This window comes from Colossoma macropomum, unplaced genomic scaffold (genome assembly GCF_904425465.1).
Source record: "Colossoma macropomum unplaced genomic scaffold, Colossoma_macropomum, whole genome shotgun sequence".
NCBI lineage: Eukaryota > Metazoa > Chordata > Actinopteri > Characiformes > Serrasalmidae > Colossoma > Colossoma macropomum.
In genome coordinates this window covers 44,007,622-44,025,585 of record NW_023494805.1, presented here as the reverse complement: position 1 = coordinate 44,025,585, position 17,964 = coordinate 44,007,622, and the positions used below count along the sequence as shown (strand labels likewise).

Sequence of the window (17,964 nt, the reverse complement as noted above, 5' to 3'; positions counted from 1 at the left end):
TCTTCAAACTGATGGAGAAGGTGCTGTAGATGGCTCTGTGTAGAACCTTTTTGAAAAGGGTTCTATATAGCACCCAAAAACTTGTTCTATTGTTATGATGTCAACGCTTTTGGGTGCCATATAGAACCCTTTTCAAAAAGGTTCTATACAGAACCAACTATAGCACATATACAAAATCCATCTGAAGAACATGATGCAAAGAACTCAAATCAAGCAGATGGTTCTTTGAGTGTTCATGGTTCTATACAGAATTTTCTTTACTAAAGAACCCTTAAAGCACCATGTTTTTAAGAGTGTATTTCTACATTTATTGGTAAATCTGGTATTATAAATATTCAGATTATGAATTCTGATTCTGAACATCCATCATCCACCTTGGGGTTTAATGATTCTCCAAATCCCGGCTGGTTCATTCCTCGTTTTATTGTTGTGTTGTTTTGGCCGGGGTGGGGTGTGAATACGAAAAAACGTTTCATTAAATCACCAACAGTTTGGAACATTAAAGAAAACAGCGCTGATACGAGCGTGCATATTCGAAGTGTCGCCTTTCGCCTGAAGAAGTTTTGTGAAACGCTTACAACAAATTGCATGTTTTGTCTAAGACATGATGGCCATCCCTGAACTCCACTGGAGAACCTAAAGGTTCCCTCGCTGCTGACTTGACTGTGCCCGGCAGGTCTACAAACTCAGGGTGAATTTCCACCTGCAGTCAGGAGACAATAAAACAAGTGTAATCAGTGTGAACCCCCTGGTATTCGGGGGTCCCATGTTGTCTGGCTGCTAACTCTCTCTCCATAGCGGCGCTGATGCTTCAATGTCAGTAAATGTTTGTTTTATCAGCTGTTCTTCTGTAGAGTCTCTGTTCCAGTGCGGTTCTGCGCTCTTCCTCACATTAGCTGAGATCTTCCTCGTCTCCTCTTCTGTAAAGTCTCTGTTCTAGTGCGGTTCTGCGCTCTTCCTCACAGTAACTGAGATCTTCCTCGTCTCCTCTTCTGTTAAGTCTCTGTTCTAGTGTGGTTCTGTGTTCTTCCTCACAGTAACTGAGATCTTCCTCGTCTCCTCTTTTGTAAAGTCTCTGTTCTAGTGCGGTTCTGCGCTCTTCCTCACATTGACTGATCTTCCTCGTCTCCTCTTCTGTAGAGTCTCTGTTCTAGTGCGGTTCTGCGCTCTTCCTCACAGTAACTGAGATCTTCCTCGTCTCCTCTTCTGTAGAGTCTCTGTTCTAGTGTGGTTCTGCGCTCTTCCTCACAGTAACTGAGATCTTCCTCGTCTCCTCTTCTGTCTTCAGTGTGAGAAATGAGGAACAGTCACTCTTCACTCCAAACTCTTGGGAAACTGGGCGAGTTTTCAGATTTACAGATCTGCTGCAGCTCATTGTAAAGTTTTTCAGAGGAATCCGGGCAGAGTTACAGTTTCTAGGCTATGAAGGACCAACTGGGGTGAACCAGCCCGCTACAGCGCCACCCTGAGGCAGAGCAGTGCTGCAGCTCTAGTTAGCTAAAAACAACAAAGCTTATTGTGGGAAAAGCAGACAAACTATCAGCTTTACTTAATCTGGATTTGAGCTTCTGTTTTTCTCTAACAGGCAGCGTAACGTCATAACAAGTTTATTTTGTCATAATAAGTTTGAAATTTGAGTTTGAGACATTCAGGGGGATGAAGAGCTTAATTAGGGGTCTTGGACCCCCCCCAAGACCCCCTGTATTTCATACCTTGGGTGTAATATTACAGTCCTCTCTCACTTTAAATAGCATAATTTTGTGATTTACAGGTTATATTGTTATTTGTGAAATTGAAAATCGAGTTTGGTTACATTAGTAACGTACTGAATGCTCAACATGCTGCACTAACAGAGGGCTGGGGTTGATTGATTGACATGAAATTATATACTCCACTCTTGTGTGTCCTCACACAAATGTGTACATTAACCCAGAATCATATACAGAATCAAACTAAGTTTACAGAAGCTGGCGAATAAGAGGCCTCACTGCTTTCCTTACATTCAGAAACACTGCAGACTGTTTTAGAGTCACCCACCAGGTGGTGAATTTGAAAATAATAGATATCAGAAACTGAAACCCAATATTACTGTAATTTACTGTAACTTTAACAAATGATACATAACATCCAAATGAAGTCAGACGTTATGTTTAACGTTTTAATAACAAATTCATGTCATATGCGGTGTTATATTACAGACGTTCCTCTAGCCTACAGTGCAGCAACACAGGCGTTTAGGTGTCCTCTGCATAGCTTCCCTCTTCATAAAGCCTCAGTTTAAACAGAACTCAGGTAATACAGCGGCAGACACATCACAAACAATCAGAGCGAGCACAGATACAGCGGCAGCGGTACGGCACACTGTAGGAGGATAAATCTCAAACCAAACAGAGCCAGTGAGTCCAATCTATAACCGTTCACTCTTAAAAATAAAGGTTCCTAAATGGTTCCTGGAAAAACCTTTAGTCACATAATCTACAAAGGGGGTTCTTCAAAGCTGCACTATGTAAGACTGTTTATGTGAAAACCAAACCTCTTTACAAAATGTTCTTCCAAAATTTCTTTAAACTTATTACTGATTTGTTTAATCAATAAATTAATAGAAAATGGCTGATGTGTGACTTATATCCCTAATTCTGTTTTCATGTTCAAAAATGCCATTTATAAGACAGAAATCTTTCTTTACAGATCAAATAAATGCAACAATGCTGAAAAAATCACATTATTAACAGAGAACAGCAGATAAATCAGAAGAAATTGATAGTTTTTGAATCTGCCTTAAATGGTTATTAATGCATCACTGTTGTTGTTTTATATTGTTGGGCTGAAACATGGTTCTGCTGAGGCTTATTTTGTTTAAATACACTCAAAAACAAAACCAAATGGTTCTTCTATGGTATGATAGCCATATCTAGACCTTGAATCCAGTTACAGACCCAGACTTGATAATTAAACTGCTCACTAATGGCCACTTAGATTCTTATGTTCCAGCAATTACACAGTCTGGACCGGAATCTCTTCAGGGTCCAGATTTAAAGACTCTTGGCTCTATGGCTCCAGAGAACCTTTCCTGGTACCTTTATTTTTCAGAGTGTTGAACTGTTTTGCTCAAAGTAATTCTGCATATTTTAGTACATTTTCCCTTCAATCACACCTTCAAGTCATTGGCTAATTATCAAAACCGTGAAAATACAAACATCACCAGAGCGTGGGGTCTCCAGGTTTAACCCCTAAAAAGGGACAATAAATAACCTACAGCAGAAGCAACAACACAGGAAAAAATAAAAAGATATGCTGGCAATGGTTTTGGTTCTGTATGGTCAAACTAAGTGCAAGAATAAGCCTGAATTGATTCATCTTCCCATGGGGAACTACAGACCATACATCCGTTAACAGTTTTTGTTCATATTAGTGATTCATAACAGTCTCCATGCACTGTGGGCTGAACATTTAAATGAAGTACAATCTAATATCAAAATCAACCATCTAATTAATGTCCCTTTTTCACCTGAGGTGTGCCCAATCAGGATGCTTCAGAGCAAATAACATCCAGCGTTACCGACATGAAGTGTGTAACAATCTAATGAACCTGTTATCAGATAATTTGAACAGTTTTCAGACTCTCTGAGATTTAAAATGAATAATTACATTTCTGAGAATTTGCATTTTAGGGCTGAGAAAATGGGTCAAAACATCCTGACTGGAGTCACATTTTTCAGTCAAATGGCATTACATATATATACAGTACATATCATAATCCATACATTCTTCAGTTTATTCACACATGCATGTCTTCTTGACAGCAATATACTTCTTAACTTTGGCTCTATAAAATTTAAATCTATTTTGTTTGTGCCGAATTGCTTTGTGGCAAGATTTTTTTTTCACAGCTCCCTTTTTTTTAGCAGCGACCTCCAAAATTAACAAAGCTTCCTCCAAAATTAACAAAGCATCCTCTGAAATTAACAAAGCATCCTCTGAAATTAACAAAGCTTCCTCCGGAACAGAAAACGTATTTAACAAAAAATGACATGCATGAAACTGCGGTGGAGAAATTAACCATGTGGTGAGATATTTAACATTGTGTTCAGTTGCAACCTCAAAGTTTGTCTCACACATCATTTACTGTCTGATGCTTGATTGTGCACTCGGGAAGCAAAATTATCAAAATGATCTAAGCTATATATGTAATATTTAAAATTTTGAAATGGTTGTCAGAATCTAAGAATATTTAACATATTTGTAGATTTTTTTTTTACTTATTTTAAGTCATTTTATTGTTGAAATTATTTCACAATATTGGCAGATAATTTTTTTAGCTTCAAGCATGTTTTTTTAAAAATGAGCGTAATTATCTGCCAGGATCGTGAGATTATTCTATATCCCTATAACATCTCAAAATGAGAAATATTAGATATATAAATTAATTTAAAATAATTTAATATGCCAAGACATCATTTTTGGTAGTGTGCATCCTCTTGCCTTAATATCAGCGAGGTACTGTAGTAATACTCTTAAGCCATGGTTAAGTTTCATTTGGAAACAATCAGGCCGGAGTGGGACTTGTTTTCAGACCAGGAGGCACATGCTGACCAGCCCACCTTAAACTCTAACTGTATTTCTCCTGCTACACACACAGCACTGCCTTCATGCAATGTAATCTGTACTGTTTCTGTGCATTTTCATCGTCTTTTCTTCCTCTTATCTCTTATTTATTATTTACATACTGAGATAAACAAGGTGGCTAGTGATGAAATGAAAACTGGCGAAAGCTTTTGTCTTAAATGTGACACAATCATGACAGTCAATATGCTATGAGCGATGCTAACGTTAGCTAAGTAACTTAACGTCCTGTCAGTGTTTCTCACTGCCCACCTGCTCTATAATCCTTAACTAGCTTTATCATACCTGCAGTTCTGTCCATCTTCACATAACTCATTTATGAAAATTGCAAAAAACAGTAATAAACTCAGTGGAGCTCTGTCTGTCTGTCATCACGCTTAATTGGAGCTCTCAAGGCTGATGTTAGCTTCCTATTGGAATTTCCGTTCCACCTTAAATAGAGCCCCAGTTACACGCTAATGCCCGAACAGGCATCTGAATGTAAGTGGTACATCATTTAAGGTGGAACGGGAAGTAAAAGTAAGAAGCTAACATCATCTTCATCTAATCTCTCTCCACTGTATGAGTTGTATAACCGGGGCTGTACAGCTTGTGAGACAATGTCTCCCGGTTTCCCACTCCGATTCTGGTTAAAATCTTCAAATGTCCAACGGAAAATGATCCAGTCAGGATAGTTTTCTCTCTGATATCTAGGTAAATATAGCCAAGCGAGCTCTCCCATTGGTTGGGACTTCAGGCATGGTTTCCCACTGAACGACTGTAGGTGACTAGCTCAACAGGCATGATGCAACACTGGGACAGTGTCACTGACCAGCAACATCACCAGACCTCAATCCCAATTCTCAGTCTGGAACATCAGAAAATAGGCAGACAGGAATTCTGGCTGAAATGTGCACCAACTCAATGGAAGAGTGGAGCAGTGGTAGCAGGAGCTCATTCAGAGAGGCTGGTGTAATCCGTACCTTACAGGATTGTCACTGTTTTAAAGGCAAAGCGAGGAGATGCATAATCAAGTATCAGAGATGAAATGATGCACACAACTTACTATTTGTACTGTGAACTTATCTTACATACGATATTTTAACAACATAAATCAATGTGTATTTTTTTACAGACATGAGCTGGAACTGGACTAATGACCAAATTTTTTACCACATTGCCTGTGCAATGCAAATCACAACTGCTGCGTCTCAAATCGGGTACTATTATATTCTTAAATATTCTCACACTGTGCACTAGTGCATCTAGAGCCTGGAGATTTGAGGGGTGGAGTGGCTGATCGTCTTAATTAGAAGACTAGTGTTTTGGAAATGACAAATTTCTGCAAATAACTGAAACAGCCTCATTACAAACTACGCTCACCCCTTCATACAGCTTTCTCTGATGGCTCCTCCCCTTTCTATAGTTTTATTTGAGGCTCCTCCCCTTCCTATAGCTTCCTCTGACTGCTCCTCCCCTTCTTATCACTTCCACTGAAGGCCCCTCCCCTTCCTACCGCTTCCACTGAAGGCCCCTTCCTACCGCTTCCACTGAAGGCCCCTCCCCGTCCTACTGCTTCCTCTGACTGCTCCTCCCCTTTTTATCACTTCCACTGAAGGCCCCTCCCCTTCCTACCACTTCCACTGAAGGCCCCTCCCTGACCTACTGCTTCATCTGACTGCTCCTCCCCTTCCTACCGCTTCCTCTGAAGGCCCCTCCCCTTCCTACCGCTTCTACTGAAGGCCCCTCCCCTTCCTACTGCTTCATCTGACTGCTCCTCCCCTTCTTACAGCTTCCTCTGAAGGCCCCTCCCCATCCTCCCACTTCCACTGAAGGCCCCTCCCCTTCCTACCACTTCCACTGAAGGCTCTTCCCCTTCCTACTGCTTCCTCTGAAGGCCCCTCCCCTTCCTACTGCTTCCACTGAAGGCTCTTCCACTTCTTAAAGTGTCCGCTGATGGCTCCAGCTCTTCCGACAGCCTTGTCTGATGGCTCATCCTCTTACTACATCTTCCTCTGACTGCTACTCTTCTGATGGTTCCTCCTCTACAGCATCTACTGATGCTGCTCCGCTAGTTCTGATGGCCACTCTAAATCCTACGGCTTTGCAATTTCTACAGCCTTCAGTGTAGTTGCAGAGGAGCTAAAACCTAAATTTTTGGCAGATTTAGCGTAGCATCCTGCTGTATTTTCCAGTGTGAACACACTACGTGCACTACAAGAGGCCAGTACACTACAGAAGTACTCTATTTGAGAGACAGCTCCAGTCCAATATTAATTACCAAGATTACAAATCTACGTTCATTGCTCGGGTGATCAAACCATGCAGGCACGGGTCTTTTCCATGTTCCAGGGGTTTAAGTGCTAAAGTTAGTGCTGAAAAGGGAAGGTAAAGGCTCAGGTCAACAGTGGAGTTTTGTTCATCTCTCAAAACTCCACTTTACAAGCGGGGAACGTTTCCTCCTGCATGGCCACGGTGCTGTTACTGCCCAGAACCGTGATGCCCAACTGCCGCTGCTTCTCTTGGGTCTGCTGGTACCACTCATGCATCATCACCGACTCAAACGTGGGAATCAACGTCACCTGTAGGACAAGAAGTAAGACAGACTGAGATGGAAAAATACAGGGCTTTTCCTAGATACGTAACTTAGATCTAGATCTACAGTACTGCACTAAATTCTTAGGCCAACTGGGAATTTTTTTTATTTAAAGCTATTTATCTGGGCAGACCACAGTGAACAGAGAATTACAGTAGATTATTTGCCATTCAATAACATCTAGCTGTTCCTAAAATACTTTAACTACAACATGTAAAATCCTTTTTAGTGTTTAGTTTTATAACTGGAATCATATTTAACTAATATTCAAATCTGCATTGTGTAAGTTATTATTGTATAAAACAAAACAAAATATTATGACAAATCATTTAAAACGTTTTCCTGAGAAACAACACTTTGATTACTTTTTTTTTAATTTTGTTAGCCGGATTAAGACTGTATAGTACTATACACTGGGAAATAACATGATGACCCGATGCAAGAGATGAACAAAGTATAAACTGACCTCTGGAAAAAGTAAAGGACTTGACAGAATGACAATGAGCTTCTATCCTCAAGATAAAATAATGAGAATGTATTTTATTAGGCTTTTATAAACTGCATTGAGCATGGAAATTAAGATGACTTGTTTAAGTTGTCAGAGAAGCTGTTCGTGGTTGAACCTGTGCATGTCATCTACAGCAATACATCTTGCAAACATGTCACAAGGTTACATCTACAATTCAATTCCTTCTCATAATAGAATATGAGAATACTATTGTATTACTTGATCATGACATCTTTTTTTAAACAAAATGCAACTATAATCATCTTCTTCTTCCATAGATTTGTTACACCTATCTGTGTTCAAGGTTTCACTATGTTGTTCAAACAAAAAAAGAATCTGAACTGACCGGCACATGCTCAGGCCATAAGGACTTTCCATCCAGTAAGGCATCCAGGATGGGCCTCATCATGGATTCTTTAATAGAGTCGTCCCCACTTATGATGTAACAGGAGGATCGCAAGCGGCAGAAGAACTCAAGGTCAATAGTGGAAGCTGCATAGCCAGACGGGAGATACGCCAAGTCAAGATATACTGACAAACTGCCCTTGTTTCCTGCTGATAGGAAAAGAAGAAACTCTTTGTCAAGGACTGTTGTGTGTACATATGTCAGTTTCTTGAAATAACCAACAGATGTTCCAGTACAAACTGGCATAAAAAAAGGTATGTGACAACCATCTTTGTGTATATTTGAACAGAACTCTTCTTACCTGATGCAGTCAGTCTTTTTGGAGCAGAATTAGCAGAGCGTGATGCAGAACTGTCTACAGTGGAGCTCGATCTCAGACTACCAGCTGATCCGCTTTGATTTCCAGTCTTGGTTTTGCTGTTTTGCGCTGAGCTGGTGGACGAAGTAACGCCAGTCATCTTTTTGTTCTTTGTCGCTCCGACCTTGACTTTCCCCAGATCAGGCATGCAGGCCCCAGGCTGGGGTGGAAGTGGAGGCAAGTCCTTCACAGTGACTGGCAGAGGATCTTGAAGTGGGGAGTTGTTTGTCCTGTCACCATCAGTAGGGTTCTGAGAGGAGAAATGCATGCCAGCTTCCTCATCAGAATCTAATGCACCGTCTGCAGTTATGGAGGGGCATTCCTCTACTTCAGGATGAACATCCAAATCTGAGGCATTGGGGAAGTAGTCACTAACAGAAGTCAAAGGAGTTTCCTGGGCTAGGTAAGTGGACTTGGTGTTTGAATATACTTGTGGTAAGGGTTTTGCCACGTCCTGGGAATGGTCACTATCATCTGAGAGATCCTGAGGGCTGCTGGTTGTGGTAAGTCCCGGAGAAAGCGGATGCTGTTGGTTCCCTGCAGATTTGAAATGTTTGAACTCGCATGGAGACACTAGGCACAGGTCAACATCATGGGCACCAGCATCAAACATCAGGCCCTGAGGTCCAGGAGGACGTCCATCCAAGCCATCGTTCATAACTCTCTTGGTGTGGGCCATTTTTAAGGACAGGGACATTCCTACCTTGAAATCAGAATCTACATACTGACCGTTGGAGTAGGACGTCTCATCCTCGTTGGTGGATTCACTGACTGTGGGAAGGACTTGCTCAAAGGACATTGACAAAGACTCATCAACTTCAGTGGACTGTGGTGAGCTAACTTCTGCTGGCATTGAGTGGGTGGTAGTCACAGTGGGAGATATATCAGGCATATTGTCCTTGAAAGAACTCAGGGACAGGAAACTGGAGTGTTTTTCTTTGGATGAGGCAGAGGTGCTCTCCTGATTACTCTTCGCACATCCAGACTCTGAATTCTTGCTGGATCCTCCTACCTGCTGACTCTCTGATCCAAGGCACATCTTGGCTCCCAGACTGCTGTGGTCCCTAGATGCCCAAGTCTCCTCAGGGGACAGATGATAGGGCGTATGGCCAGCACTATTCGGGCCAGATCTAGGAGAACTCAACTCCAAAGTCTTTTCATCAGGGCTGATGCAGACTTCATCCTGAACACATTTGGACAGATTGTCTTTAAAAGCGCCATCGAGTAGGGTGTACTCCGTTGGTGTGAGGTCCAAATTCACACTGCGTTCGCTTTTTGGATTCTTGACAAAGTGGGCAGAAGAATCAATGGCCTTGCTTGGATTGGGTACAGCTTCTCCAGAATCTGCCCTCTCTGGATTGCCGTGGTCGTTCTTCAGATCATCTTCATTCCCTGAACCTGTCCCAGAGGGGTGGTCCGAGTTTTTACTAGCAGAAACATCATGTGCCTGCTCTCGCTCCAATTCCAGAAACTCTGATGTCATATCTTCAGGTGAAGAAATTATGGAGTGATTTGGATCCTCCACATCACCTGATAGCTTCTGGTTCTGCTGCTCCTTGTTAGATTTGTTGCTTTTTACCTTACTTTCTGCCCCCTTGTTTTCTTTTGTTTCATTTTTCTTTGCACTTGCAGACTTACTTGTGTCTAAAGGAGGGAATACAGATGCTGAAGGGGCTTTCTTCACATCTTTTCCTGACAAACTGGTCTTTTTATCTTCATTTTTCTCATCTTTTTTATGTTCAGGCTTCAAGTCTGCCTTTGGTTTGTTAACAGACAAATCTTTTTTTCCAGACATTTTCCTTTGCACATTTTCTTGTTTCTTTGTCACCAATGCACTACGACTTTCATCTTTTTTATTATCCTTAAAAGACTCCTTCCTTGAAACAGGCTTGGAGGGCTTTAGTTTGCCACTGTTTTCCACAGACTTCAGCCTTTCGTCACCTGTAGAGTCACTTCCATTCACAACTTTGGGCTTGTCCTTTGGTTCTAGATACCCACGAGCTGATCTCTCCTTTGGAGCTGCACTTGCTGTCCCTGTTCTGGATTCCTTTGTGTTGGATTTGAGGCTGTCTTGGCTCTCTGCACGTTTTGGGTTCTTTTCTGACTTTGATGATTCAATGTCTTTCGAGCACACTACAGGTCGCTTGAGAAACTCTAGGTGTTTCAACTTCTCTAGACCCTCCAATATCTTCCCCTGTGGTGTGGAACCAGGGAAGAGGACTCTGATTATTTTTTCATGTGGGCTGGCCGGATGCCACACAAGCAAAGCACAGATAGAAACCAGAGAGGTTAAAGGAATCTCTGAGCCTTTGGGATTGGAGCTACTCTCAGGCCAGCTGTGCATGAACGCCTCAAACTCTTTGCTGCGTTTTATTGGGTTAAGGACATATAGCTCAAGACACCCAACTCCCATCTTCTGAAACAGAACAACTGGCTCTATAGAACCACTCGAGTTGCGAAGTAGTAGTTCTGGGGATATCTTAAGCTTCTCCAGATGGCGTAGAGTTAGAGCTGCTTGATCGCTACTTCTTAGCACATTTGGGTCACCTTGAAGTTTTTTCAGCCTGTTTGGTGCATTGAAGAAAACCACGCCAAGCTCTGGAGAGATTAAATTTTTAAGCCATTTTTCTTTCTTATTTGAGTTTGAAGAATCATCTTTCTCAAGCTCTGCAACCTTCCTTTCAAACAGACTGTTAATCCCTGGCAGATTATCTGTCCCAGCATGAGTGAGCAGAACGGAGTCAACACGGTCCAGATGCCTCACCAACTTCCAAAAGCAAGAGCGTTCGTCAGCCCCACCATTGACCAGAACGTTGAATCCATTGACCGCAAAGAAGGCACAGTCCCCCCTCCCACCTGGAAAGATGTAGCAGCAGGGACGGCAAAGCTTGAGGAAACCCACCGTGCTTGGAGGCTCCAAAAGGTCAAATGGTGACATTGGTTCAAGGGTCTGGGTGAGATGATCTGTAAACTCCTGAAGGCCTTCCATTTTGGGGAGCACCATTAGAGGGTTTACCTTAATGTCTATCAAATCTTGAATGTTGTGCTTCCCAAGCACAGAGTTCTTCCATTTTCCAGTCTTTGGGCAGCTGAGGGTCAGGCTTGGTTTTCCATTTGCACTCGCAGCATTCAGTACTGACTGGATCTGTTGGAGACATTTATACAAAAGAACAGTACAATCATTGTAAATATAGAAATTTGTGTGCTTTGTCCCACACAAATACTGATAGAAGTAGGAGACCTGAGCCTGGATTCATGAAAACTTTCCTAAGATAAAACTTGTGAAGGATCTTAAGACAAACACTAATAAGTTCATAAGAATGTTCTTACATGCAATTCTCACAAAAAGGTACTCAAATATTTTCTAGCAAAAGCCTTATTCTCTTAAGAAAATATTAATGGTTTATGTATGTAGGCTGTGGGTTATTTGTCATGTAGACTATCAATATTATATTACATTTTATATATTGCCAGAAATTAAATCATATTTTCACTAACTGGTTATTCATTGTAATCACATTAATGCCTAAGCACAGCAAAACAAAAATCAAACATAACATTAAAAATAATTAACAAACAAGGACTATGTGATAGTGGAGGAAACAGCCAACAGCAAAACACATTGGTTTATCCTCACTGGTTTATTTTAACAGCTATAGTTTGTGAAAATCACTAGAATCATTAGTGAGACCTTGCCAATGATACAGTACAGTACAGAAATATTTAAGAACATTGTTTTCAAGAAAACCACTTGTTCTTACAATATTCTTAAGAGAAAACATAAGAAATAAGAAAAAATCTTAAAAAGAATAATAATTCATCTTAATTAATTTTTAATTTATATTTTTACTTAAATATGTAGTTAAGATAAAAAGACACACTTCAGAAGATTTTTTTCTTAAGAAAATTTTGTGAATCCTTATCTCCAAAATTCACATCAGTACAGGCTTACACACAGTACCAGTCAAAAAGAAGGAAGGTATATTTCTCATACATTCAAAATCATAAAGGTTTATGCATTAATGCTAGAAATTTGTTCCTAAGGTAAACATAAATATTGAAGTTGATGTGTGAATTTATCTGGAAGTGACTCCAACAAGTAGTTTGAAAGAGTGTAAAGATGCATCACTTTTACTCTAAAATGTGGAAAACAGTAAAAATAAGGAGCAGGAATATTCAGACTTTTGATTGGAATTATGTGGAAAAGCCTCTGCTAACATTTAGACTGTAATTTGATTGTATAGCAGAGCACAGACCTCCTCATCCTCAAAGATCTGAGAGAAGTGGTTTGGACTGAAGTGTCCAGTTTGCAGGATGATGTCCCCAGTGTCCTCCAGTGACTGTCCCGCAAGCACGAGCAGCTTGTGCTGACTCGAGTCCAATATCAGGCTGCGTATCTGCATGAAATTACAAATATTTTCTAAATTCTGTTGTTTTAATGCTCCCCTGTAAAATATCTTGTGGGAAAGAATTAATTAACATTACTCAATAGGGCTGCGTGTAAAAAGTGAGTCAGTACAGACAGAATTGTATTTATATATGAACAAATGCTGCATGACCAAACCTCTGAGTAGAGAAGCTCCTCGGAGGGATTAATCAGAACCCTGGAGCTGAGAACATTTGTAGAGGAGTTAAATATCCGCTGACCTGCAGAGAGACAGGAAGGAGATAAAGACAGAGAGAGAGATGGACAGAACAGAGAGAAAGGAAGAGGCTTTTCTGAGTAAATGCCCCTGCCAGGTCTTATAAACGTCTAATCTGATTTCAAAGTGACCGGACACTGAAACAGACACTTGGAAGCTTTCCCTCCACAGAGTTAATGAATAAAAAACAAACATCAGCAACAAACAGTTATTGATCTCTTCATCTGACAAATGTCTTAGAATTAGAGGTGAAGTTAAACCAGAGACGAAGAACTAAAACAAATCCTGATGCTCCTACAAAACAGGCTGAGTTACTTATTCAGCTTCACAGTTTTAGAGGAAGGTCTGTCAAATGATAAACACAATCATTAACTGCATTACTTTGTGTAGTCAATCATGATTAATCATGTTTGTCTTATTTGCTCAAATTTAGCCCTAAAAGAAAGATTCTGTACCATTTTAAAAAAGCGTGTTTTGTTAAAGATATATGAGTGGACAAAATAAACGTAATCAGAATGTATTTATCACTTTTAATAATTCAGTCATTTTAATAACTCTATTTATAATGATTGTTGATGAGGGATTTCAAAAATAGAAGTCCGCCAAATTTTGTACATGTTGACCTTCTAACCTTTGGGTGGTAAGCAACAAGTTTTTAACCGGCATTAAGCCAGCAATACAAGAAGTGATGCAGTACACCGTTAGAAAGCTTGAACTCTCCGGATTCGATTCCCACAAACCTTTTTATGATCCATTATTCATGGCAGTCATGATTGTCTCATTTGCAGCATCAGCATCGAATTAGCAAACACCAGCAAACCTGTGTGTCCTCAACTTCAAAGCCTCGCCGCCTCCACAGAGACACCATCATCCAGAACATGTGGTCTGATAACACGGAAGTCAGGAGGAAATGAACTCCTCCATTCTAGACTCGGTGACTCTGAGTCAGTAACTCAGACAGTTATTCTGATGGTTGAGAGTGTTTCCTTTCGAGTCTGTGGGAACAGCGCCCCCTTTAATTTGGGTACGCGGTTACAGGCAGACTGTGTTTAAGTGAAGTAGAAGAATATGTAACTGTGTTGTTCTTCATTACCTTTAGTTAAGGAATATAATTTTACCATTTTCTCTGTTTTTTGTTATTTTTTAGCTTGCACTGAGACTCTTCACTCCACGATCTTTACTTTTTCTACTTAAGTCAGTTAAGCTAACAAAAGCTACAAATGTGCCCCAGTTTCTCCAGGGAACGTGACTTCAACTGCACAGCTGCACCCTGTTACACCTTTGAGGGAACATTTACACCGTCTGTACTTTGGCTAAAATTTACCAGGACAATAAGAATCCAAGAACCCTTTTTTCAGACAGTGTAGAACCATATTTTAGCTCCTTTTGTTTTGCTGATTTCTCTGTAGGGCAGTGCCGCTCTGGTATTTCCTCTTTTCAGCCTTTTCAATGCCCAAACTTCCTGTTAAAGAGGAGCCACACTGACCAGGTCAGAGGACAAAGGTCATGACCCTCTGTCCAGCCACCGAAGCTAAACACAATGAGAACGCTGAACGAGGATCAGTCAGTTTCTTTTAGAGATACATTTCTGGACTGATAATAGAAAACTGATGATTAAAATCTTCAATCAAAAATAACGATGCCAAAAAGGGATGTTTGGGCAGTTCATGCCATAGAAGAGCCATTTCACCCCCTAAACGTCCAGGGCCCACTGGTGGACCCAATTATTATTACACACTTCTATAACCTAAGAATAGCTCAGCCGGTTTGCACTGAAGTCCCTGTTGTTACTGAATAATAAGGCTCAGTATGTAATAAGCCTGAGATTTTAAATAGTTAATTAACCATTTTTTTAAATGAGATCTTTAAAGAACCAGCACATAATATAAATGTTCTTAGCAATGTTTTTTTTTTCTTAAAATCCTACGCCCAAGCAAAGAACCATGTAGTGTTGGTTTGGCCAAAACTGATACTAATAATCCATAATTTTATTTTTTTAATTCTACAAGAAGTTCATTCCATATATGTGAAGTCCTGCGAGCATAAAAGATGCTGATTTTCTGACCATCTTTAATCATTTATGACCTTCTACCTAACATAAACCAATTACATCATCAGTAAGAACACAGTGAAAGTGTTTCCTCTGGAACCAGTGTGTCGGCTATCGGTCAGCAAAATCACTTCTGAAGTCTTAATATAACAATATTCCACCGCAGTGTTGCTGTTGGCTGCCAAAGCCTGAACAATTGGTCAGCAGCACTTCCTTCCTGACCAGCCCTGAGTTGCGACTGTAGCTGTTCAGAGTGCAGACCAGAAACCAGCTCTATTCACCAACAGCAGTTCTGTCCACCCACTCCTCAGTCACACAGCACACACAACACTGCTCATCTGTTCACTCAGTCAGAGCTGCTTTTGTCATGTGAGTGATGTGAAGAATGTCCAGAACGCTGCATGAACAAAAGCTGCTATTATTTATTTGTTTTTATAATGGAGGCTTTGAGTGCACTGAGCTCTGCTGAAACCATCTACAGTCTTCAAAAGTTGTTTAGAAAAACTTTTCGTTCCCTAAAGAACCTTCCAGTGGATGGTGCTTTGAAGAACCACTTCTGTAAATGAGATGTGTCAATGAAAAGATCCTAGTAGTAGAGTTGCCAATTAGGCCACGCCCACACGCTTACTGATCATTCTGAAAGCAATTTTTTTTCTATGTTTTTCTTTGTGTTTTTGATAATTAGGGAATGATTTGAGAGTTTCTAACATGTTTGAACTTCAATTTAGCTGTTCAAACTCTGTCATTTAAATTGGGTGAAAAGCTACAAAAACTTCCCAAAAAAACTTCTCTACTTGGTCAGGACTATGTGGATGTTTCAGAGATGGCAGTGTAGCCATGGCAGTGTAAACAACCCCACAGCAAACAGTAGGTTTTCTTGCACCTTTTCAGCTTTTATTTTCTGGAAGAAATTTTCCTCTGAATCTCTGTGTAAAATACTGAGTTACAGAGGTCTTGTTAGAAAATCTCTGCTTTAAACAGCCAGCAATGGCTAAAATGAGCCAAACTCAGTTGTTGCTAATAGATAATAAAACAAAACTACACAAACGTACTTGAAATCTCAAGCACTACATTTACAAAACGTTTTACTTCTACTGTTAACTGGGTACAACAAGCTAACCTAAAAAAGGCTCCTTTTGATTTCTCATGATGCAACCACTAATCCCTCCTCCATTACCGTAAAGGCCAGCTTTATCTTCAATCTGATTGGTCAGCACGAAAATTGCCCATGACATAAAACACAGGCTGTGCTGGAAATAGTCTGTAACTCACTGCTCGCGCACTGATTCTGCACAACAGTAGTGAGCAGTATGCAGTATGTGACCAACATGGATTTCTCCAGCATGCCAAAGATGCTTGATGACATTCTGCTCCGGAAGCATATTCCAGTATTCTGATCTCCTGCATCCCAAAATGCAACACAGCCATTCCGGGAGGACTTTACCACTGACTTAACTGCCAGGAGTTTTAATAATGGACTTCAATATATTAATAACAGCAAAATGAAAGAAATTTGTCCAAATGCTGCTGTACTCAGTGCGACACTGAAGCCACACCAGCGCTCTCTGCTGGTCTCCAGGTGGTTTGATTACTTTTTAAAGTGAACTTTTTACTATTTAAAAGTGGCCGAATGATACTCTCAGCATCGGCTATTCGGGCTCCTGTGTGAGTCACACTGATTATTATTCAGTCAAATTACCAACTACGACTGTAATGGCTCGCAAATGGAGGAAAACAGGTGTGTTTGGAAACCACACAGGTTTACCGCACTGACCAGACCAAAGCTAACCTTTTTAAAGTTTATTTGTAGCTTTGGAGATGGACAGAAAACACAGACCTGTCCTCTGTCACTGTATGGGGTGTCTTTCAAAAGTCACACAGGCCTATTTTTTCACCCAAATAAAAAGGTACACACTGCAAAGCAGCTAGCAACGGTTCCAAAGCAGTGATTGGAGGGCTGAGGAAAATGGGGCGGGTCTTCAGATGGGCTGATTATCTCAGTGGCTGATGTTAGTGGGCTAGTCGCACACCTGTCCTGTAGTTCAGTGCAGGGCTTGTGTCGGATACTGGATACTGAACTGTACCCTACTGACGAAGAGCAGCATGCAGTATATACTGGTGTAGTATAGAGAATTCAGTATATACTAATGCAGTACACAGTACACAATACGCTATTCCGAACACAGCCATACCTGCACACTGTTCTTAGAAGGTGAGGCACCCAGCACACAAAAAGCATCTCCCAGTAAAAACAATAGCAAACAACAGAAAAATAAATGTAAAGAGAAGATTTAAATTCAAACAAGCCTGTATTTCACATTCATACAGCAACTCCATTCTGAAGTAACTGTGTTGAACAGAAGCCTGTAGAGTCTCAGTCAGTGAAGTTCCCGTTGGAGAGAGTTGGAGAGCCTCTGCTATGACTGTGATGAATGTGAAAGGTCAGAGGTGAGGAGGACGTAGAGAACGTATGGAAAGTGCAGAACATGGTCACTCACCTTTAACATCCGTGGAGCTTTGAGACGAACGGTGGGTAACGAAGAGCTTCAGCTGTTCGTCCAGATTACACAGACTCAGATCCACATCCCACGAGCGGATTCCTGAGGAAAACATTCAGAGCGGCCTGTGAGGGTGGAGCTCTCAGTTCTTCCTGTATTTATAATGAATCAGCTCAGAACCACGGCGCTCACTGTGAGAGAGGCCTGTTTATTCTGCACGCAGACTAAAGCTGAGCGATACAGCAGAAATAAAACATCATGATACTCAGTATGTACACGATATATATCACAATATTCCGTTTT

At 40.8% G+C, this 17,964-nt stretch overlaps 1 protein-coding gene across 1 annotated transcript; it reads right to left on the bottom strand.

Moving 5' to 3' along the window:
- Positions 1-4,264: 4,264 nt before the first annotated feature.
- Positions 4,265-17,867, bottom strand: map1sb (microtubule-associated protein 1Sb). The gene is made up of 6 exons (XM_036596252.1): positions 17,662-17,867; positions 13,035-13,117; positions 12,727-12,867; positions 8,414-11,615; positions 8,053-8,261; positions 4,265-7,184 (listed from the first exon to the last, which is right to left on the bottom strand). The coding sequence occupies exons 1-6, from the start codon at positions 17,774-17,776 to the stop codon at positions 7,029-7,031; spliced, it is 3,906 nt and encodes a 1,301-aa protein (XP_036452145.1). The 5' UTR covers positions 17,777-17,867; the 3' UTR covers positions 4,265-7,028.
- Between the last annotated feature and the right edge of the window lie 97 nt (positions 17,868-17,964).

What these genes read in the sequence shown, in the direction of transcription:
- map1sb (XM_036596252.1), bottom strand. Translation starts at nt 17,776, where the DNA reads ATGTTTTCCTCAGGAATCCGCTCGTGGGATGTGGATCTGAGTCTGTGT. An exon ending in AGATCTTTGAGGATGAGGAG is followed by an intron (nt 11,616 to 12,726) that starts GTCTGTGCTCTG and finishes TGTCTCCAACAG; the next exon opens with ATCCAGTCAGTACTGAATGC. An exon ending in AAAAAGACTGACTGCATCAG is followed by an intron (nt 8,262 to 8,413) that starts GTAAGAAGAGTT and finishes TTTTCCTATCAG; the next exon opens with CAGGAAACAAGGGCAGTTTG.